The following is a 24,645-nucleotide window of genomic DNA, read 5'->3' on the forward strand; positions in this document are numbered from 1 at the left end:
AAGCTGACCCTATAATTGCATGTAGATGATAAAGGGGAGTAAGGATAGACCCTGGTGGGACTCCTGAGGTGACTGTGTGGGTTACGGGGGGCAGTGGGGGATGTTAGGAACCAAAAGAGAAACCAGTGCTGGAGACGCACTGGCTGTATTTGGACAGGCAGAAGTGGAAACACATTAAGGATAGTCCCACGGAGCTGCAGGATTAGAGGAAAATGGTATGCTCAACCTTGAGTAGACATATTACACATAGCAACGAAATGATAAACAGCATAAACAGATTCTGCAGGAAGACGGAAACTGATGACATATTCTGTGCAGCATATTTGGCTGTGGATGATGCTCGGAAGTGAGTTATAAAGAATAAAGTTATAAAGAGTTATTCACCATCAGCCTGAGTGTTCTGGTCAGATTTAGTTCACTTTCACTCTGTGGGAGTGTAGCATGTGTGAATGAGAGAGAAAGAAAGATGTTTTCATTGGGTAAGAAATTAGTACACGCTATGGTTGATTGATCATGGCATTATTAACACTGAGAATTTTCAAGACAACCCTCCTCAATATTCTCAGTCCAAGCTTCAGAAAATCACTATTGCATTGGAATTACAGGACACTTTCATTGTCCTTATAAAGCCTATCTGAACATGTTACAAAGCATAGTTGCTGAGGGAGAAACCCATGGATTGGGAATAAAATTAAATCTCAGGTAGAAAATATCCGGTATGTTTTAACAAAGCATCACTGCATAATCTGTTCGTTCTAACACTCATAACAGTTCTTCATAACAATCTACAATGTTGATCTGAGTTTTTTGGGGGGAAAATAATTGGTGGGCATTGTAACTGTTTTACCTGGGACAATGTGTAGCTGGCTTTCTGAATGGACACAGCTGAGCCACTGTAGTATAACAGTCAACTGTTTGGGCTAATAAAACAAGATCATACAATTACATTCATTAAAATGACACCACTTAAAGTGAAGGTGATACACAATAAACTAAAACTTTTTGAAACGTATTAAAATTTGAAGAAATAAACTTACTGGTCACTTTGGAAACACTAAATCCATTTGCTGGCTTGAACTTGCTGTAAATAAATATCATCTGAATTAAACTGAAGATAGTGATGGTTTTATGAATGATACAGTTATCGCCACTATTGTCATGATTTCTATCTCTCAATTAATCAGATATCATGTACTGTACTGGAGACCAACCAAAAATGAAACACCCTGAATCCAATGCTGACTACTCATGCCTACACTTCTGTTATTCTGCCTCCTGGTGAAATGTTACTGCCAAGAAAATCATAGTTGGCTAATAACGAACAGATTAATAGCACACACATGTACACTATCTTCATATCCCTCATGTTGAGAGTGTGTGTGTGTGTGTATATGAATGAATAAGAGACATGGGGGGGGGTGTAAGCCTCTAACAAAAGGATCACTAAAAAGGAGCAATGGGCATGCCTGAATTATTGATATTTACAGCTTTATTAGCCATATTTGTTTGATTAAGCTACTCAGTGATCACATGCCCAGACATGTTCTATATAATTACTTGAAATTTTCAGGGAGCAGATCAGCACCACCCTCCGAGACACAATGTAAGCGGCTAAAAACAACCATTCATCCAGTTTTTTCAGAGTTTTTGCCAATCTCCTGACAACGCTATGGTAAGTGATCAGGAGAACTGCACAACCTTGTGTGTTTGAGTATTGATTTGGTTACGAATAGTCACCATTTGAGTGAAAATGTGAAGTTTTCTTCTCTACTCTATCTTACTCCCATGATGATGGATGTAAGAACTTAATTTCCTCCACTTCTGTTCGGCGACCTGTCATAGTGAGTTCCTCCATTTAGTGTGATGTCGCACCACACTTTGTGCTCACATCTCATATCGACAGAAATTGGATCAGGGTGCACACACGGTTATTTTTAACGTTTCTGTCTAGACAGCGTGTATTGACATCCAACAAACTATTAACTGTGACAAGCAATTACATAGCATGACATAGAAATTACAACATGAAAACAGGTTGTTCAGTCCAACCAGTCCTTGTTGGTGTTTATCCTCCACATAATCAGTAATCCTAATCCATTTTAATTTAAGTCTTTACATATAGAAGTTTGGAAAAATTAAAAAGCCCAGTTAACCCCGATTAATTTAAGCATAACCATTAAGATTTTGCTGCAGCATCAAAGCTAAGTCAGTAAATTGGGAAAACATCTCCTTAGCATTGAATATTTTTACCCATGTCGGGGAGGTTCTCACCTCAGAGATTGAATGTAATTTCTGGTAGATTTGATGAAAAATGGGATTTTTCCTTGGCGCGTGATATCCACAAGCCCACCTTCTTCATTTTTGAATATCCCTTGGTGAATTGCAGCCCGACAAATACTGGATTGCTATAAATAGGCAAAACAAATTAACTGTCCATCTGCTGCACAGCTTGACAAAGTATTAGAAAATGACAGGCCCCTAAAAATCCACATTGGTTCTGACAAGCTCCGCCAGGTGCCTGCTGTAATGCCACAAACTCTGCCAGGACTCCCAGTCTTAAGTCAGAGATTCCAGGATGGTTTAGTAGAAATGCAGTCACTGCCTGTCCCTAAATGGCCATCAGGGAAGATGGGAACACCAAACGCAGGTGTTTTCACTCCATGACCCTCAATTGGGAGCCTGCAATGCATCAACGCCACCAGATGTACATACCTCATGACCCCCGCAGAAGTGGGACCGACCTGGAGTTCCAGGTCTGAGTTGAGGACAACTCAATGTTTCAAAAATATATTTACAAGTAGCCTCCTTACAAAGAAGGAGGGGGTGACAGCCAAGATATATTTGTTTCCTGGGGGCAGCAGAGGCATGGAGATTGGCACCCCCTTCAAGCTGGCTCCTAATGCCCCTTCTCTCAGGGTCGTTGGGGGGGGGCTTCAGGCTGTACCCTAGATGCACCCTGCTCCCCATCCACCAAGGGCCTGCTTCTGCTTCTCCTGGCCCCACCCATAACTCTTGACAAGCTCAGGAGGCACATCCCATGATTTATGTCAGAAAGCAGACTTCTGTAGATCTTTGAGGTGATGAAACTTAACACATCTAAATAAGCTGAGAGACAGCCAAGCACTTACCATTTCATAATAGAGTGTTCCAATTACTTTAGCCTTTGACGACTGGCAATTTTTTGGGCACTTATACCTAATCAACAACATGCACTCTGTTAGTCAATATCTCTGCATTTACTACACAACGCCTGAATATCATCAGGTCACAGAACATTTTGAAGATATATATAAACAAATGAATTTTTCAAAAAAGTTAAAAATATTTACTAATAGTAAGTGCCCTCACTACCTATTGAACCTTGTGTTTCTTCTGGCCTCTACTCCTGAATAAAAACTTCTATTGATGCAGTATTGGCATAACAAATGGCAAGCTTTGGCATTTAGCTCTGCAGTAACACTTAATGGCAACAACAACTACTCTATAGCCAATTTGCTTTTAAAACATTTAGTATTAGTGTAACAAAAGTATAAATATCTCATGGGCAATTAGGGATGAGCAATAAATGCTGGCCTGGCGAGCAACGCCCAGGAAACGAATAAACAAAAAAAAACAACGCTGTGGGAAAAACAGACTTACAGAACACATGTTACAAAACTGTAACAAATTTGAAACACTCGGATGACATAAATGTGATTGAGTTCTGCATCTTCCACTAAAACAACTAAATTTTCCTCATACCACAAGTGCTAATATGGCTGCCAGCTGCGTGTCAGATAGCAAGAAGGGTTTTCTATTATTATACTAAACCAGGGGATTTATAAGAAAGTAATGCAGAAAGAGACAGGAGACTTGCTATTACCAATTATATAATTGCATCTTGTAAACACATGACTGACAAATCATCCATCAGAGGGAAATCCCCTTTACATCAGGATTTCCACATAAATCCCTTACATTGTTGCTATATCCTGTAATAATATGATCCAGAAATGATTGGATAAAATTTTATCAAATGATTAGATATACACCTCTAAAGCAAGTTCTCTTAACTGTCAGGCCAAGCTGTTGCAGAATGTATGTGACATATTGGACAAACCAATAGCTGTATGCTATCAAGATGCAATGGCCATTACTCAATTTCAAGTATTTAGCATCGAATTAATTATTTTTTCCAGGATTGCAGATCTTTATATGTCCAGTCCTCATACAGTACAGACTTGTTGAACTAGATGTCTACCATTTTACATATATAGGTACCTGAATTCCAGTCACAATTCTTATTCTTATTACTCATGTCTATACTATATCCTGTAAAGTCATAAACTGGAAATGCAAGAATAGACATAAATAATACGGATGTAGGAATTAACAACAATACCTGTTGCAAGTTGTCCCTTTGCATTTGTCTCTCATTTTAGTCTCGCAATTGATGACTTGAGCTGGAATGTAGGAAGGCAATCAAAAGTTATATAAGAATCTAAAAGCATAGCAATTTAAGACAAACAGAAAAGGAAATTGTGAACATAGGAAAGTTGAGATGTGATGGTGAATCTATATAAAACCTTAGTAAAACCATAGTTGTCGCACTATGTGCAGTTTTTGGGCTCAAAGCTAAAGGAAGGATGTTGCGACAATAGAGAGAGTACAACGCATATTCAATAGAACGCTGCCTGTTATAGAAAATACAAATACAAGGAAAGACTAGAAAAATTGTGGCAGTTTTCATTAGAAGAGCTTACAGTTGATTTGATGAAGGTTTTTGAAATTGTGAAAGGATGAGACAGGGTAGATAGAAATGGGCTGTTACTTTAATTGTAAGGTCTAGAATAAGGGGACATAGATCTAAGATGAAATGCAAGAGATTTAAGACAGAGAGCAAGAGAAATATTTTTCCATAAACAATTATGGAAATTAACTACCAGAGTTAGTGACTGAAGCAGAAACCATGCCAACATTTAAGAATAAATTAGGTGACTGAAAGAAAGGGGAATAAAATAGATATGTGAACATAGTGAGCACATGGGTTTGGAACTACTCCCCAGGTGGAAGACACATGTCAAGATCAATCATGCTGATCAGATTATGTATCTTATTTTGGGGATATCTTGGAACAAAATCAGTTCAGTGGTCCCTTAGGAGATATTAGATCTGTCTTTCAGTGAATGCTGTTGGATTGATTCAGCAGACCTAGAAACAGACAGGTTAAAGAGACAACTTGGACAATTTTAAACTGTGCTATCCGGGTTATAACCTAGCAGAGCGAACTGCCCATTCATTGTAGAATCCAATGGCATGAAATCAACATAACAAAGATCAGGCTGCTTTTACAAGTGGGCAGATAACAAAAAGGCAGTTAGTTTATTTTACTATTCCCACTTTATTACTGCCCTGCTCATGTTGATAAATGGTGCAGTAGAGACACAAAAATCACCCACATCATAGAGTCCTTCCAAAATATTGATTGCTGAACCTCACTGTTCTTGCAACTTTTAAAGATCATGGCAGAGACATCAACTTGTGGAAAACACTGAAGGATATTATTATGGTGCATTTTGTGCAGTCAGATGCGCAGGCCATTTGTAAATGAAAAGCCACTCTCAAGGCATTCCATCTGTTCTGGCTGCAAACGGTGGGAGTGTGAAGGGAGCACAGTCTTTCATTACATCAATCAAATTACAGGTTTTGTTTTGTGCAACTAATAGATCCTTACATAACTGATCAAAATAAGCCATTCATCCATTCCATTCATTTTCACACAGCTCATTTGATATGCGAACAAATCCACAGTGTGGATTCTAAAATGCCTTTTTATTGTTTGTTATATTAATTCACACAAAAATACCACATAATCCCACATTTTAAATAGTAGATAAAATATATTTAGATTGAAAACATTTTTAAGAACAGTTGTTTGTTTATGAAGAAACAGGCTAGAAAATATAATTAAATATATGGATACAACAGTTGTTAAAAGAATGTTAACTCATATGCAAATAGCAACATAAACAAGATGGGCTGAATTTTACCGGCCCCTCGATGCCAGCGGTTGCAGTGTGGGGGCTGATAAAATGGTGCGGGGAGAGGCCTGCCTCGACCCACGACGTCAAGAGGGGCCCACCGCAGATTAACAGCGGCAGGATGACCTCGGTGCGTCCCCCCCCACCCCCGACTCACCCCAGCTGCCTGGCGGTGGGTCCTTCATCTGCATATTTAAATTGATAGTAATGATATTCAAATTAAGTTACCTGCTATCCCACACCGATTTTACAGCCTCTGTTTGGCCTTCATGCACCTTCAGAACTCCGCATGGAGTTCCAAGGCAAGAACCTGGTGGAGAGGGTGGAGTAACAAAAATTTCAGGGCGGGAGGGGTGGAGGAGCAAGTAAATCAATTTTTATTGGATGTGGGGATGGAGGGAAGGGGTTATAGGCCAAATGTTATAAGTTTAGGGGGTAAAGTTCGGGTAGGGAGAAAGGAATGTCTTGGTCATTTTGGACATCGAAATGACCATTGGGGGGGTTGGGGAAGGGCCATCCACATATTTAATAATGCTGCCCATTTAAAAATTTAAAGTAATTCTAAGGGCTTAAAGCCCTTTAAAAATGGCACTGGCGCCTGAACGATGGCGCGGGACGCAGTTGCCAGGTACGCGGAGGTCGCCCCGACAGGCCATCGGGGGCGGGTGCTCCGCCCCCACTACTTAAATGAGCCCCCATGCAAAATATTGCAGGCGCTCTGCGGTGGCCACCGAATGCGGGCACCTCGCCGAGTTCAAAGAGCATCACCGCAGAGCGCGGCGCCCAAATAAAATTCAGCCCAATTTGTCTGTTTCAATATCAGGAAAATACGTAAAGTCTAGTTAAGTGCCTCCATAATTTTCTACAGGTTTTGCTCTGTTCTGCACTGTGCAGAGAAAGGTATTGATTCGCCAGTTTTTCTTTTCCTGGGTTTGCTTGGAGACTTCTTTGCTTGGACTAGGGGTCTGCAACGCATCCGTACATGAATACCAGTGTCCATGGTAAAAATTTTGAGGTCCATGGTAATTTTAAATGTCTTGCTCCAAGCCTTTAAACTGACATTTATCATTATCAGGAGCGAAGGTAATTACAAGGATCAAGGAATTGGGCTAGTTCCTACAGCCGCCAAAATTTTGTATCTGGCCCGCCAATCAAAAGTGCGAATGGTTTGTCTGAGTCCAGACCTCCATCCAATCAGCGCGCAGGGGAAGCAGGACTCGCTGACATGACGGGGGACATCAATCAGCTGCTCCCTGGCTATGTCTGAACAGATAGGATAGTGCAAAGGAACAAATGACAGAACTGGAAAAGCAAGACTTCTCCGAGTCAGAACAAGCTGTTTTTTTATAGACAGACCGGGCCGGGCTGGGACGGGGACGGGGACAGGGAGCGGGAGGGATGTGGGGGGGAAGGGGAGGAGAGAGATGGGGGGGGGGGGAGAGAGAGTGGGAGAGAGAGAGACGGAGGAGAGAGAGATGGGGAGAGAGAGATGGGGGGGATACAGAGAAGGGAGAGAGAGTGGGAGAGAGAGAAAGGGGGATAGAGAGAGTGGGAGAGAGAGATGGGGGAGAGAGAGATGGGGGAGAGAGAGATGGGGGATAGAGAAAGGGGGGATAGAGAAAGGGGGGAGAGAGATAAGGGAGAGAGAGATGGGGGAGAGAGAGATGGGGGAGAGAGAGATGGGGGAGAGAGAGATGGGGAGAGAGTGGAAAAGAGAGAAAGGGGGATAGAGAGAGGGGGAGAGATAGGGGAGAGAGAGATGGGGAGAGGGAGATGGGGAGAGGGAGATGGGGGAGAGGGAGATGGGGGAGAGAGAGATGGGGGAGAGAGAGATGGGGGAGAGAGAGATGGGGGAGAGAGAGATGGGGGAGAGAGAGATGGGGGAGAGAGAGATGGGGGAGAGAGAGATGGGGGAGAGAGAGATGGGGGAGAGAGAGATGGGGGAGAGAGAGATGGGGGAGAGAGAGATGGGGAGAGAGAGATGGGGAGAGAGAGATGGGGGAGAGAGATGGGGGAGAGAGATGGGGGAGAGAGTGGGAGAGAGAGTGGGAGAGAGAGCGGGAGAGAAAGGGGGATAGAGAGATGGGGAGAGAGAGAGAAAGAGAGAGAGGGGAAGGGGGAGAAGGAGGGGGAGAGGGGAGCAGGGGGAGAGGGGAGAATGGGGGAGAGAGTGGGGGACACATAGGGGAGAGAGGAGGGTGAGAGATGGGGACACAGAGGGGAGACAGGAGGGAGACACAGAGGGGAAAGAGGAGGGGGACATAGAGGGGTGACAGAGAAGGGGAACACAGAGATGGGAAAGAGAAGGGAACACAGAGGGGAGATGGCTGGACACAGAGAGGACCAAGGGAGAGGGGAGAGAGATTGAGAGAGAGAGGAGAGAGGAGAGAGGGAGAGGGTATTAAAGGGAGAGTGAGAAAAAAAGAGATCAAGATCACTCCTGGCAGATGGACATCTATCCGAATTCTCTGCATCGCTCATCAAGTGAGCGGGCAGACATTGACTACTTGTGCAAGCAAAAACAATGCCAGGTATCTCACTAAATAGAGAGAAATGTGTTTTAAATCGGACTGTGTCTTGATGGCATTAGATTGGCTATACACTTTATACAAATTAATTGGCCCCATGTCCATAGCTGAGTCAATAATTTTGTCAAATGTCCACTGTGCAACATGTTGATGCCAATACCTGGCTCCCAGCTATACACTGGGTAGCTGTAGCAAGGGGAGGGGAGATACATGTTGGGTTGGAAAGTTCAGATCAGGCAGAGTCTTAGGCTGAGCAGTCTGGGAGCTCATCAAACCATCACACTCAAAGCCAAGTGCCGTATCTGGAGCAAATTAAGGGAATCTATTCCACCGAGCAATGCCAACTGATCCCAGCAGCAGTACCAGCCAATCTGATACTCTCTGCAGAACTTCCTGGTTCAGCTTGAAAGCATTGCATTATTTGAATTGTACAACAAAATTTCTGTCTGAGAACCTATACTGACCTGTTCTAAGACCCCAGTAAGGGCATCTCATGAGTGTACGATGAGTAAGTCAATCCAAAATGATAGGGGCCATGTTAACACTCAGGAAGCAATTGCTCCACCTTGCTCAGCACTTTTTGAGTATAAGAATTGTTTACTTAGTGAAGACTTTAAAAGTTATTGTGCTTTTGTTCTTCAGTGTTTCACAATCTGCACTAGTCTCTTGCAGCTGGAAGAACACGCTATCAGTACACAAGTTCCTTTTGTGGTTCCAAAACCACAGGCTTCCCTGAGCATCAGCCAACAGCAAGATTCCATCTATAAGCAATGGGACTGGATAGAGCCATCTTCCTCCCATGAAAGTTGAATGCCATATGTTGCTGAGAACTAAAAAGATTCTTCGCACAAATATCAGCCATTTCCTGGACTCAATCTTTAAAGCTATAGTCAGGCAGAGTGCAGGCTATATACCAACAAATGGGCTACAAGATTGTTACATCCCAACAGCTGGCGACTGCGGCAAAGACACTGAAAAGCGTTTCCAATAACAGGGATCACAATCGTTACAGGTATATTGGTAGCACTGCAATTGTTTTTTTGAGGGGAGGCATAATGTAGAAGTTAGATGAATATATTAACAATTACTTGCCTGGACATGGCAGAGGTTCATTAAATATCGGGGCCCTTATGAGGAAGGGAGATTCACTGACAGAACTTGCCCAGGCCCTAGAGAGAGACCTCTTCAGGAAGCACAAGACAAGGTAGAGCAAGACAAAGTTCACAATGGTGCAGGGCCTGCTTTCTGGCAGAAAAAGCCCTTCCAAACCAAGTTATGTGCCTGATAGCGGAGTGTAAGAGATACAACAATCAGTTAACCTCTCAGAAGATAAAGAGAGAGCAATTGAGGAGTTAGGAGGAAAGGCTGAGCTGCAAGCTCAATATTCTGCCTCGTGGGAAGAGCTTATTAAAGAAATGTGAGGACACGATGAATTAGAAACTTAAATGGAGAATACAGGAGATGGTGACAGAAAATAAGGAGCTTAAACATAGGCTAAAAAAACAGGAAATGGAAGTAGCAGAGCTGAGAGGAACATTTAGGCAAAGTGTGGGACCAGGGAGATAGGCAGTAGCAGCAGTTCTGAAAGATGAATGAGGAAGAGACTGGGACTCTTGAGTGGTTATTGAGTCACAGAATGGTTACAGCACAGAAGGAGGCCATTCAGCCCATTGTGTCTATGCAAGAGCAACTCAGCTAGCCCCACTCCCCCGGCCTTTCCCTGTAGTCCTGCGAATGTTTCCTCTTCAGATGCTTATCCAATACTCTATTCGAAGCCATGACTGAATCTGCCTGCACCACACTTTCAGGCAGTGCATTCCAGATCCTAACTACTCGCTGCGTAAAAAAGCTTTTCCTCATGTTGCCGATGCTTCTTTTGCCAATCACCTTAAATCGGTGTCCTCTGGTCCTCGACTCTTCCACCAATGAGAACCGTTTCTCTCTATCTACTCTATCTTGACCCCTCATAATTTTGAGCACCTCTATCAAATCTCCTCTTAACATTCTCCAATATGTCCTTGTAACTGAAGTCCCTCATCCCTGGAATATTCTTGTAAATCTTTTCTTCACCCTCCCTGAAGCCTTCACAATGAAGCCTTAACTGCAGCTCTTTCACAATGACAAGGCTGTCATGCAGTAATGTAAAGAACCCTTGGTTACTTTTATTGAGTGCAGCAAACATCAGAAATTGAAAGATAAAATTGAGATGAGAAAGGGTAAATCAATAAGCTACAAGATTTATGTTGTTTTCAGTGTATTGTCTCTTTAAAAATGTGTGAAACGCTTTTGCAAATATTTCAGTCTTTTGTTTTTCCTACAAGACAAATACTTCAAATTTTAATCTTTGTTTCTCTTGCACTGGGTCTTTTGAGCTACTGACTTCCTGGCTCTGAACGGAATTGGAGTAACTGAGGCTGACTGTAATGACTTTACAAACCAAGCCTGATCAAATTGTCAAATTATGAATACTTGTTTCTTAGTGGCCACTGTGGAAAACTGGTTAAATAAATTATCTAACTGTTGTCTGGTTCATGACCTGGGATTTTCACTTAGCAATTGGCACTTTTAATTTCATCACCCATAAAGGGAATCAATATTTTGAAAGATAGATGAGAATGAAGAAAACGTGAATGTTGTATTATTAAGGTAACTAAGTCCTTATGTGAAGCATCATGCAACATGAATATCTCAGAAAATTAGTTAAGGAAAAAGACATTAATTTCAATTTAACATAGTACACCTGAATCTTGGATGATTTTGTTTTGACTCAGATCACTGCATGTGCATGAGACAGTGCTGGAAAATACCATTTTTCATTTCAAATAAAATTCTGTCTTCCCCAACAGGATTGTGTTGCACAGTGAAGGTTAACAATAGTTGATAATGTGATTAATCAACTAATAGTTTCTGCTTGTTTAACAGTTTTGCATTCTTTAAGAATGCAACTTCTTCAATTTTGGAACCCTTCTACTTGTTTGGATATAAAGCCTACCTATGGTACTGTCACTTAAGTTGAAATGATAGAAATTTGGAAAACTTTTGTTTGAAAATTATTTAAATGAAAATGTTTGAAAACAAATTTTGTTTGAAAAATGAGTAGCCCAGATTAATTTAGGATGAAATTTATTTGGCAGAATTCATGTGTACTTGATTAGGAAAATCATATTTTTGACTGTAAGATCTTTTGCAGATTTATTTAGAATTAAATTGATTGCAACTTTTATAACTTCATAGGAAGCATCTTCCACTGAAAAAAAAGGGTAAAGGGAGCTTGAAGAATCACACTGTTACAGGACTGTGTCCTTTTTATGTCCAAGGGATCTGAGATCTAAACTGATTGTTTCTTTTTTCAATTCTTTATATTTACTTGATATCTGCCTGAGTCTGGAGCTACTGTGATGAAGCTAGCTCCACTCCCTCTGTTCACATATAGAGAAATTAAATTCTTTACTTCCATAGGCAGCGTGCTTTTAAAAATTGTTTCCTAATACCAGATCAGTTCTACTTGAAGATTCGCTAAGCAACGACTCTTGCTACGTTGCAGCGCTGATTGTAAAGGTATCACGCTTTATTAAATTTTAAGTTTCAGGACTTAATTTGAGTGGATATTTAGCAACTGTACTCCCCAAATGACAGTAGGATATCAGAACATTGACAAAGGCATTGCATGCGATGCAGATTAAACCATTCAAAGGTTTCTCCAGACGAGCCAGATAGATTTTTTTTGTTCTTTGTTGTAGGCGATCATGATTCTCAGGATTGTGCTGATGATGATGGAAGAGGCCCACTGACAGTATTTCTTTTACAGGATGGTAGCTCCACAGTGTTACAGAACAGCCTTTGCCAGAAAAGATGCTGGTACAAGAAGGTGATCCAGTACTGATAATATGCATGATTGATAACCAAAGAATGGATAACACCGAGAGCCATCTCATAAAATTTTGGAGAATGAACAAAAACAAGGAAGGGTTGAAACAGTGAGTACATGAGGAATGAGTCCCTAAGTAGCGAGCATAAGCAGTGAACAAGCCAGATGATGAACTGGGATACCCAGATGATATCAAGAGTGGCCCAAATAATGGACTTGAAGTTATGTGAAGCTCTGACATTGCTCCAGTTTTGTTCATTTTCACTGTTGTAACTAAGTCAAAAGGCCTGTGTATTCAAAAGCATGGGCAATTGTATCTGCAAATGATTAAACTTGCATAGCATTTCTCTAATCATGTAACTCAGGTTGAGGTCACGGAAGATTTTTCAAAAAGAGGAATGTAGGAGAATGGATAGGAATAGGAACAAGAGCAGGTACTGCAGCGTGGGACAAGATAGACACTGAATCATTGTGGGAGCATGACGAGACGATGAGAAAGAAAATAAAGGGAATAATTAAAGCAGTAAACAGGCTTATCGGGAACAACAGAATGCGTTAATATCATTGAAGAGGATAGCCGGTGAGATGGAGAATATTCAGGATAAAATTAATTAAATGATTAAACTGAACAATAATAAGTATACAGACCAGAATATATCAAAAGCCATAATGCGCAGCTTGAATAGAAGGTTACGCTTAAATCAGATCCAAAAACACTTTTAAATGGCATAGAGGACAACTGAATCCCTTTTAAAATTAATAAACATAATCAGATCCAGATCGATGTAAAACAAGGCGATACAGAGCAGTTTATTATGCCCGTAAAGCTTGTAGCCAGATTACTGATGCAACTGGATCAATGCAGATAGTGATGGCTTTCCCAATGCTGACTGAGAATGATAAACGTTTAAAGAGGGGTATTGGAGAATTCCTGAGCCTTCAATGCACTGAACTAATATGTGAATCATCCAACACCACTGGTAAGAGGGGAATGGGGAGCGTGGCAAGCAGCAGATACCTCATGCTGTTCCACGAAAGATGGAGTAGGCTGTCCCAGTTCTGACGTGCATCACCAGCTTGTGGCTTTACTTTGGATGAAGAATTCCTCCATCTGTACTGGGCAAATTAAGAAAGGGGCCCAAATCTAACAAATAGTGGATATTTACAGCAGGGCAAATATCACCACTGCTCATACTTTCGGTATGGTGCAGCTAGTTCTCTAGTTCACAAGTTAATGTTTAGTGTTACACCGACTGAAATCTCCCAAATTAAGGTAGGCGGTGGCATAATGGTAATGTCACTAGACTAGTAATGCAGAATTTCCAGGCTGATGCTCTTGGGACATTGGTTCGAATCCCACCACAGCAGATAGTGACATTTGAATTCAATTAATAAATCTGGAATTAAAATCTAGTCTACTGGTGACCATGAAACCAATGTCAATTGTTGTAAAAAACCATCCGGTTCACTAATGTCCTTTAGGGAAGGAAATCTGCTGTCCTTACCTGGTCTGGTACATGTGAAACCAGACCCACAGCAAAGTGGTTGACTCTTAAATAACCTCTGAAATGGCCTAGCAAGCCACTCAGTAGTCAAGGGCAAATAGGGATGGGCAATAAATGCTGGCCTAGCCAGCGATACCCACATCCCATGAATGAATTTTTTAAAAATTGGGAATAAAGTATTAGTACCTGTGCAAGCCAACAATGTGACTGAAATTCAGGTAAACATGACCCTCCAAACAAAGGCATTTAGGTCAATGGTTAGATTTTAATAGCTGTGAGGACGAATGATATGCTAAATGAATCATCCAATGAGGCCATATGGCTTGAGCTCAGAAGGAAAAGGTGTAGCCATACTACTAGGAATGTACTATAGACCCCCAAATAGCGAGAGGGAGATAGAAGAACAAAGTGTAGGCAAATTTCTGAGTGCAAAAACCATGGGCAATAATAGTTGGGGATTTCAACTATCGTAATATCAACTGGCATACAAACAGTGTGAAGGGCACAGAGGGCACAAAATTCTTGAACTGCATTCAAGAGCACTTTTTTAGCCAGCATGTAACAAGCCCAATGAGAGGGGGCGCAATTCTAGATTTAGTCTTCAGTAATGAAGCTGGGCAAGTTAATGAAGTAGCATTGGGTGACCATTTTGGAGATAGTGACCATAATACAGTTAGTTTTAGCATAATCATGGAAAAGGACAAAGATAAAACAGGAATAAAAGTTCTAAATTTTGGGAAGGCAAATTTGAAAGTGGACTGGATACAGCTACTTGAAGGAAAATCAGTGGGAGACATTCAAAAGCGAGATACTACAGGCACAGTGTAGACATGTCCCCACAAAGATAAAGGGTGGTACCAAATCTAGAGCCCCCTAGTTAACAAGAAGCATACAGGGTAAGATTAAGCAGAAAAAGAAAGCTTATGAAGGTCACAAAAAACGTAATACTTTAGAAAGCCTAGAGGAGTATCGAAAGTGCAGGGGTGAAGTAAAAAAGGAAATTAAGAAAGCAAAGAGAGGACATGAAAAATTATTGGCAGGTAAAACCAAGGAAAACCCAAAGATGTTTTATCAGTACATTAAGAGCAAGAGGATAACTAAGCAAAGGGTAGGGCCTATCAGAGATGTACAGGGAACTTATGTGTGGATGCAGAAGATGCGGGCAGGGTTGTTAATGAGTTTTTTGTCTCTGTCCTCACAAAGGAGAGGGATGATACAAACATTGTAGTAAAAGAGGAAGAGTGTGAAATATTAGATATGATAAGCATGTGTGAAATATTAGATATGATAAGAATAATGAAAGAGGAAGTACTAGAAGGTCTGACATCCTTGAAAGTGGATAAATCACAAGGGCAGGATGGATTGTATTCCAGGTTGTTAAAGGAAGCCAGGGAGGAAATAATGGATGCTCTGAGGATCATCTACAAATCCTCACTAGATATAGGCGAAGTACCAGAGGACTGGAGGTCTGCGAACGTTGTACCATTGTTTAAAAAGGATGCGACTGATAGGCCAAATAATTATAGGTCGGTCAGTCTGACTTCAGTGGTGGGTAAATTATTAGAATGAATTCTGAGAGAAAGGATAAACTGCCACTTAGAAAGGCACGGATCAATCAGGGATAGTCAGCATGGATTTGTTAAGGGACGGTCGTGTCTTACTAACTTGACTGAATTTTTTGAGCAAGTAACAAGGAGGATTGATGAGGGTAATGCAGTGGATGTGGTCTACATGGACTTTTAGTTAGGGCATTTGACAAGGTCCCACATGACAGACTGGTCAGAAAAATGAAAGCCCATGGGATACAGGGGAATGGGGAAAAGTTGGATCCAAAATTGGCTCAGTGAAGGAAACAAAGGGTATTGGTCGACGGATGCTTTTGCAATTGGAAAGTGGTTTCCAGTGGCGTTCCACAAGGCTCAGTATTCGGTCCCTTGCTGTCTGTGGTATATATTAATGATTTGGACTTAAAGGTGGGAGGCATGATTGGGAAATTTGCAGATGACACAAAAATTGGCCGTGTAGTTGATAGTGAAAAGAATAGCTGTAGACTCCAGAATGATATCAATGGTTTGGTTGAGTGGGCGGAAAAGTGGCAAATGGAATTCAAACAGGAGAAGTATGGGGTAATGTATTTGGGGAGGGCAAACAAAGCAAGGGAGTACACAATAAACGGGAGGATATTGAGAGAGGTAGAGGAAGTGAGAGACCTTGGAGTGCATGTCCACAGGTCCCTGACGGTGGCAGGACAGGTAGATAAAGTGGTGAAGAGGGCATATGGAATGCTTTCCTTTATTGGCGGAGGTATAGAATACAAAAGCAGGAATGTAATGTTGGAGCTATATAAAATGCTGGTTAGGCCACAGTTGGATTATTGCATACAGTTCACCACAGTTACAGGAATGGCATAATTGCTCTGGAGAGAGTACAGAAGGGATTTACAAGAATGTTACCAGAGCTCAAAAGTTGCAGCTATGAGGAAAGATTGGATCGGCTAGGGCTGTTTTTCTTAGAACAGAGGAAGCTGAGGGGTGACTTAATTGAGGTGTACAGAATTATGAGGGGCCTAGATAGAGTAGACAGGAAGGACCTGTTTCCACTAGTGGGGAGGTCAGTTACCAGGGAGCACAGATTTAAGGTGATTGGTAGAAGGATTAGAGGGGACATGAGGGAAAACTTTTTCACCCTGAGGGTGGTGGGTGTCTGGAGTTCATTGCCTGGATTGGTGATGGAGGCAGAAACCTTCAACTCTTTTAAAAGGTACCTTGATATGCACCTGAAGTGCTGTACCCTGCAAGGCTACGACCAGGTGCTGGAAGGTGAGATGAGATTGGGCTAGTTTTATCAGCCAGCGCAGAAATGATGGGCTGAATGGCCTATTTCTGTGCCATAACTTTTCTATGGTTCTTAGGTTCTATTTGGATACCCAATACTTCCACCATCACTGAGTCTTAAATCTATCCTGAATGAAGTTGCATCTCCCGGAAGTATTTAATGAATGCTAACATAGAGCAATCTGTCTCCCATCTTGAAGATCTTATATGGTGGTAGGTAGTATATAAAGTGGGATAGCATCCTCCAATCAGAATCATGTCTTGGGGGTTCACCTAGGGAATTACGATAGTAATCTTAACCATCTTGTTTTCTTGGTTAAACAGACCCTAAGACTGTTGAGATACAAGAAGAATGCCATGGGAACTATTACATTAATAAGGAATAAGTAGGGCTCTGGAGTGGAACTGGAAGGGCTACAGTTATTTGGGGATTGAGATGTGAAATAAAGTCAGTGAACCTTTGAGAAAGATCCCAGGGTTACCATGTAGAGAATGTTGGCAACAAATAGGTTAAATCAAAGTGTGGTTTGCTGTAAAGAGTATAGAATTGTAGAATCTTACAGAGTCATAGAGTTATACAGCATACAAGGTCATCATTTGGCCCTTCATGCCTGTGCCAGCACATTTATAAAGCTATCCAATTAGCCCCACTTCCCTGCCCTTTCCCCATGGCACAGCAAATTTTTCCTTTTCATTTAGTTTCTCCCTATTTATTCTAACAAAACCCTTAATAAATTTGAGCACCTCTATTAAATTTCTCCTTAACCTTTTCTGTTCTAAGCAGAACAATCCCAGATTCTCTAGTCTCTCCAAATAGCTGAAGTCCCTCATCCCTGGTAACTTTCTAATAAATTTCCTTTACACTCTCTCCAATGCTTTGACATCCTTCCTAAAGAGTGTGGTGCCCAGAATTGAGAACAATAGCCCAGCTGGGGCCTCACCAGTGATTTATAAAGGTTTCACATAATGTCCTTGCTTTTGTACTCTATGCCTCTATTAATAAAGTCCAGGGATCTTTTTCTTTAAAAACCCTCTCAGCTTAAGCATATGTACTGTTTTCATACTGGGCATGTGATGGCAAATAATGGCTAGGAAGCCTTAACTCTTGCCTGAGAATGAGCAAAGAATACTGAATGTTATGGAAGTGGAGAGGAGTTAACATGTGAGAAAGGGGGATGGAATGAAGGATGAGAGAGGAAATACTGACCAGCAAAAGAAGATAGAAATCTGACACCAGAACTAGATAAGACTGGCATAGACAACATAAGAACATAAGAAATAGGAGCAGGAGTAGACCATAGGCTCATCAAGTCTACTCCGCCATTCAAAATGATCATGGCTGATCTTGAATTCCACTTCAATTCCACTTTCCCACCCACTCCCCATATCCCTTGATCCCTGAGAGATCAAAAATCTATCTATTTCAGCCTTAAATATATTCAATGATGGTGCATCCATAAACCTCCAGAATTCCAAAGACTCACAACTCTCTGAGTGAAGAAATTTATCCTATCTCAGTCCTAAATAATCAGCCCCTTATCCTGAAACTGTGCCCCCTTGTTCTAGATTCCCCAGCCAGGGGAAACAATCTCTCTGTGTCTACCATATCCAGCCCCTTCATAATCTTGAATGTTTTAGTGAGATCACCTCTCATTTTTCTAAACTCCAGAGAATATAGACCCAATTTACTCAGCCTCTAATCATAGGACCAATTCAGTGAACTTTTGTTGTACTGCCACCAATGCAAGTAAACCTTCCTTAAATATGGAGACCAAAATTGCACACAGTATTCCAGGTGAGGTCTCACCAAAGCCCCGTACAATTGTAGCAAGACTTCTTTATTCTTGTACTCCAATCCCTTTGTATTAAAGGCCAACATGCCATTTGCTTTCGTAGTTGCTTGCTATACCTGCATTCTAACTTTTTGTGTTCCTTGTACGAGTACACCCAAGTCTCTCTGAACATCAACATTTACAAGTTTCATGCTCTTTATAAAATATTCTTCTTTTCTATTCTTATGACCAAAGTGAATAATCTCACATTATACTCCATCTGCCACCTTGTTGCCCACTCACTTAACCTGTCTATATCTCTTTGCAGCCTCTTTTTGTCCTCCTCATTACTTGCATTCCCACACATCATCAGCAAACTTAGATACATTACTCTCTGTCTCTTCGTCTAAGATATTAATATAGACTGTTAATAGCTGAGGCCCCAGCACTGATCCTTGCAGCACTCCGCCAGTCACAGCCTGCCAACTTGAAAATGCCCTATTTATCCCTACTCACTGCTTCCTGTCTGAGCGGTGTTTGTTTTGCTAACTTCCAATCTGCTAGGACTGTTCCAGAATCTATGAAATCTTGGAAAATCATAACCAGCGCATCCACTATCTCTGCAGTTATCTCTTATAAAAGCCTACGATATAGGCCATCAGGTCCTGGGATTTGTCAGATTTTAGTCCCTTGAGTTTCTCTGGTACTTTTTCTCTGCTAATATTAATTACCTTAATTTCTTCACTCTTATTAGCTCCTAGATTCCCTCTGTTTCTGATATGTAACTGTGTCTTCTACTGTGAAGACATACACAGAATATTTGTTCAATGTCTCTGCCATTTCCTCATTCCCCATGATAATTTCTCCTGTCTCTACTTCTAAGGGACCAACATTTACATTAGCTACTCTCTTCCTTTTTATATACTTGTAAAGGAGGAGAACTAACATTCCTAGACACTAATAAGTACAATGTTTGCATTTCTGTATTAAGTATGAATATAAGGTGCGCATGAGGGGCAATGAAGTCACTATCCCAAGGATCCTTGCGGCCATGTGCATTGAGGATCCCAGCAGACCACTGGCTCTACATTTGCAGTTACAGCCATCTCTCACTGCCCCTTTTGTAAGTAAATGGACCAGCCATGCAAATACTTTATTGCTGCATTACTAACAAAGTGCTGATTAGCCCATTCTCAGCTTCTGAATCTTATTTGGAATTATATTTTCTAACAAAGACCTATCGTCACCTGCACTCCTGAGACACTAGAGAGCTGTGCAAGTTTTTTTTTTAAAAGCAGCACATAAAACTTCTGATGAATTCTGTAGCATTTAAGTGAACTAGGCATATAACTTAAATGCTTCCTTACTCATGTACTCCTTGCTGTTAGGTTCCTCCTTTGGTTGTGGTTGTGGTTGTGGTTTTGGTTGGGAATATGGCACTGTCCAAGGGATTGATGCACCTGTATTGATCTGGGGAGGCTCTACTTCATTGGTTTGTTCGTGCTCCAGTCTTCTCATTCCATTGTCTAAGAACAAATGTTGAAATAAAGTTAAATAATGTTTTGCACACATGGGACCAGAAATTTAATTCAGATGCAGTGAATCAAGATCTTTCTTCACTGTTTAATTTCCTGTGTTTTTTATACTTCCTAGTTTCCACCCCATTCACTTCCATGCACCCTTCAGCAGATGGAAGACTCAATGCATGACCTGCAGATGCCCATGCAACTTCCTCGCTGATAATACACCTCACCTTAGACAACAGAAGGTCTATATTTTGGGAAAACGTAAGGAATTGTCTATTTTTCCCCCCAAAGATTGGAAAGTCCATCTGATGACACCAAAAAGCTACTGCAAAATATGTGCAAGTATTAGTAGCTAGATTTATACATCCGACACTAGCTGAACTACTGAGCATATCTTTGTTAAATAAGTACCTTAGCCCCTATGCTCTGTGACACACACACACAAAACACAATATCCCCAAATATAAATGGACATCTTGGAAGTATTTAAGTACTTTAAAAGGTAAAAGCATCACGTTTCCCAGTGTCAGGTAATTATATATTTTTTTTAGATTTAGATATACAGCACTGAAACAGGCCCTTCGGCCCACCGAGACTGTGCTGACCATTAACCACCCATTTATACTAATCCTACACTAATCCCATATTCCTACCACATCCTCACCTGTCCCTATATTCCCCTACCACCTACCTATACTAGTGACAATTTATAATGGTCAATTTACCTATCAACCTGCAAGTCTTTTGGCTGTGGGAGGAAACCGGAGCACCCGGAGAAAACCCACGCAGACACAGGGAGAATTTGCAAACTCCACACAGGCAGTACCCAGAATTGAACCCGGGACGCTGGAGCTGTGAGGCTGCGGTGCTAACCACTGCGCCACTGTGTATAATTATAATGAAACAATATCTGGCTCAATTTAACCAAATTTAGCTTTACATATCAAAAAGCAAAAGCACTATCTATGGAAATATAAATGTTAACCTTAATGATGAAGCTCACTGAAGTCAAAAAATTTTTCCATCTAAATGTGCAGTCTAGTTTTATCAACTAAAATGCTGCATCTAAATATATTAGCAGAGTCTTCTGAGTGCATATTTATGAGGTATTGAGATGTTTATAGGTATTAGTGGGTATCTGGGACTAGCATTAAACTAGGTTTGGTCATCAAGTTAAACTGATGAGATAATGTATCACCTAACAGAAACCCTTAACAGGTTTACATTGGTTATAAAGATATACATTGGCCAGCTTCCAGAAATTAGATCCCTCTTTCTATTCCCATACGCACCCAGAAAGCTTTTTTCTCATTTCTTCTCACCAATTATCTCCCCATCTCTCCAGAAGGCATTAACTCATTCCTAGGCTTAGGTTCTATGAGTGCTTGGTCTTCCTTCAGAATCTACCTGTCCTGGGTGGCCATTATCCATTTGAAAGTCTTGACATTGAGACTGGAATTGTTCTCCTTGAAAGTGGAATTTGGCAGGCCAAACAGGAGGGAGAAGGGACCTCTCTTTACAAGACCCTCTCCTTCCACAGGATGGTGGGGTGCAGGGAGGAGGGTATTTCCAGTTAGAGGAGTGAAGTGACAGTAGACTTCAACACCCAAGTTTTCTCTCAGTCTCAGCCACAGTCCCATTCACTTTTGAACAGGACTGCAGAGTACTATAAGGGGCAGGAGGCTATTCAAACCACAGGATGCATTACATCCAATCTCAATCTTGACCATGAGGAGGAACTTAATGGTCCCCGGCAGACAGGCTAGGAGGGTGGCGGGGGGGGAGGGGGGGGGGGGGAGTGGTGGGTGGGGGAGCCATAGAATTGCGAAGGAAGGCAGGGACCAGAGGGCCCACCGCCTTCCCATTGCATCGCAATTAAGTCAGGGACAGGAAAGGCCTTCCCGCCCAGAGGCCAATTGACGCCCTTAAGTGGCCAATCAGCAGCCACTTAAGGGGCTCTTCCCGCCGCCGCTGCAATTAAACCAACAGCGGGGAGGGCCTCCGCCACACAGGGAGGTCATCCGGAGAAACAAGGCAGCTTCCCTGCGGGCTTGGGGTGGTAGGGGGGTCCTCCTCTGTGGGCAATCTGAGAGAAAACTTGGCTGTTGAAGTCTACTACCACCCCTCCATTAACACTACCACCCTCTCCCCATCGCCAGGGCCTGTCGGACTGGCTTCGGCAACCCCGCCTCACTCACCTTGAGTCTGGAGCTCCAGCGCTGGGCCTGGTGCCACTGCCGAATCTACTGAGAGGCAGGATCCCCATCCTTAAAGGAACAGGGACCCCAGCACCAGGCAGTTAAGAGTACCACTGAATTGCGGTTGAGGGGGGAGGGGTGGGGGTGGCTCTGAAGGGCCATGGCGGGTTTTGCTTTGCCTTTTCGGCCTGGTGCCGGGATCCCTGCCAGCTCAACTAAATTCAGCCCACACAAACACCCACTTCCAGTAGTAGTCTTTGCATAGCAATAAGGAGCAAGGATCTTGGCCATTTTTCCCTTTCATAAAAGATAATTTTAATGACCCTACTGATAAATTAGGCCACATCAAACAACTCATTACAAGGTGGGGATTGAGCCTGGGGCCTTACTGGTCAGTGTGGCCCTGTCTGGTCTGAGCCATTGAGGGAGCCGTAGAGTCCTTTTCCTGATTCTCTGATTTAGTTATTTTAGTTTAGTTTAGAGATACAGCACTGAAACAGGCCCTTCGGCCCACCGAGTCTGTGCCGACCATCAACCACCCACTTACACTAATCCTACACTAATTCCATATCCCTACCACATTCCCACCTTTCCCTCCCATCTACCTATACTAGGGGCAATTTATATTGGCCAATTAACCTATCAACCTGCAAGTCTTTGGCATGTGGGAGGAAACCGGAGCACCCGGAGGAAACCCACGCAGACACAGGGAGAACTTGCAAACTCCACACAGGCAGTACCCAGAATTGAACCCGGGTCGCTGGAGCTGTGAGGCTGCGGTGCTAACCACTGTGCCACTGTGCTGCCCCAGTATTCCCTTGTATTTGGATGTCACCTCATCTGTCCCTAGCAGAAATTAACTGCAGCCCAATAGCCTCCCAATTCTGCTCATAAAGTTCATTTCGTGTCAAATCAACTGTTAAAAAAGTACCTGGCAGCTCAAAGTGGAATGTTCTGTTTAGAGACAAGCAGCTATTCATCACAGAAGTGGATTATGCAAGCCAAAATCAACTGGATTAAGAATTCAAAATTAGTAGACTGAAAATTATATTAATTTAGGCTGAATGGGAAAAGCAAACATTGAAATCTTTTACTTGTAGCAAATAGAAAAATATATTGGAAACCACATAATGTGATTTTAACTACACTGTTTTTTTTCTTCTGAAGGCCATATTTCTGTTTGAACTAAGGTAAATTTTAAACCCCTTTAGTAAACTAAACATTGTGTAGACAATGTAAAAATGCTGTGTTGCCTGTTCCAGTGTTACAAAAAATTAACCTCGGAAATATGGTATTGCACTAAACTAATTGTTAGAATGTTCAACTCAAATTTAAATTGATAGTGGAAAGAAAATATAAAAAAATATAATTCTGATTATTGCTATTTTTCATTTTTCCTTCAGCCATTTTTGCACAAATGATATATAGAATATTCCATTCAAAAACTCTTCATTTTAGTCTCATTGATGTAAAATGATGTCTGTCCTATTCTTCGTTTATGCTTCCCTTTGTTATAATTATTGCTCTGTTCTGATCTCTCATTTTGATTCCCTCATATCGGAATGGGAGGTAGAACTTTCAATCCCTGAATATAATCATAAGTGGACTCCAATTGAGCAGGTTTATTGCGCATGTTGGCCATTTCTCACTCCAGATTATAGATATTTATTTTCATGACCTCGCTGAAAGCTTTAAGTCAATTGCAAGTTCGCCTGCTTGGACACTTTATCTCTCCTTTACTCTCATTTCAGGTTCCATTCTTCTTTGAACCTGAGCCTTTCCTTCCACCTTCTCGTGGACGCGTTATGCTTCACGTTTCAGCTCACGCTATGGGCTGAATTCAGCGGAGGGTGAAAAAAATGGCAGCCCGCCCGCAAAGGACGCACGCCAAAGTGCCAACACAATTCCAAGCTCGGCGGCTCATTTAAATAGCTGGGGCAGGCCACCCCGCTTCCCCCTAATCACGTGGAGGGGGCGAGCTGTCCGTCCCCGGCAATAGCATCAGCTGCCTGTGCGCAGGCGCTGACACCATTTTTAAAGGTCTGTCAGCCGTACCGGGAAATTTAAAGTTAAATGGAATTTTTACAAATACATCTCTTTTGCCCCTCTCCTACCCCCGCCCCCATAACAATTCAATTAATTATTTGCCCTTCCCCCCAAAAAACAGTTACCTTTACCTTCTGACCTTCCCATCACCTCAACCCCCCACCCCCACCGCCCAAAATTCACAAATTTTCACCGACAACCCTTCCCACCATCCCCTACACTCATGATGCTAGTTTGACTCCGAACCTACCCCCTCCCCTCCACCGCACTGCTAAACTTACCACCCCAGCCCTCCCCACAAGTGTTCAGAATTGTTTTCCCAGACGGGGATCCCAAGCTGTGGCAGCA

General features: G+C 42.0%; 1 protein-coding gene across 1 annotated transcript in view; it reads right to left on the minus strand.

Annotated features, from left to right (window-relative positions):
• The window catches only part of LOC137378760 (cysteine-rich secretory protein LCCL domain-containing 2-like), a 55,385-nt gene that overhangs the window by 20,618 nt on the left and 10,122 nt on the right, over nucleotides 1-24,645 (minus strand). The window contains exons 7-12 of the mRNA XM_068049142.1: nucleotides 19,895-20,053; nucleotides 4,382-4,442; nucleotides 3,129-3,195; nucleotides 2,272-2,405; nucleotides 1,038-1,081; nucleotides 848-920 (exon numbers count right to left, since the gene is read on the minus strand). Of these exons, the coding sequence (XP_067905243.1) occupies nucleotides 848-920; nucleotides 1,038-1,081; nucleotides 2,272-2,405; nucleotides 3,129-3,195; nucleotides 4,382-4,442; nucleotides 19,895-20,053 (538 nt within the window). The remainder of the gene's footprint in view (nucleotides 1-847; nucleotides 921-1,037; nucleotides 1,082-2,271; nucleotides 2,406-3,128; nucleotides 3,196-4,381; nucleotides 4,443-19,894; nucleotides 20,054-24,645) is intronic.

This window comes from Heterodontus francisci, chromosome 17, assembly GCF_036365525.1.
Source record: "Heterodontus francisci isolate sHetFra1 chromosome 17, sHetFra1.hap1, whole genome shotgun sequence".
Lineage (NCBI taxonomy): Eukaryota > Metazoa > Chordata > Chondrichthyes > Heterodontiformes > Heterodontidae > Heterodontus > Heterodontus francisci.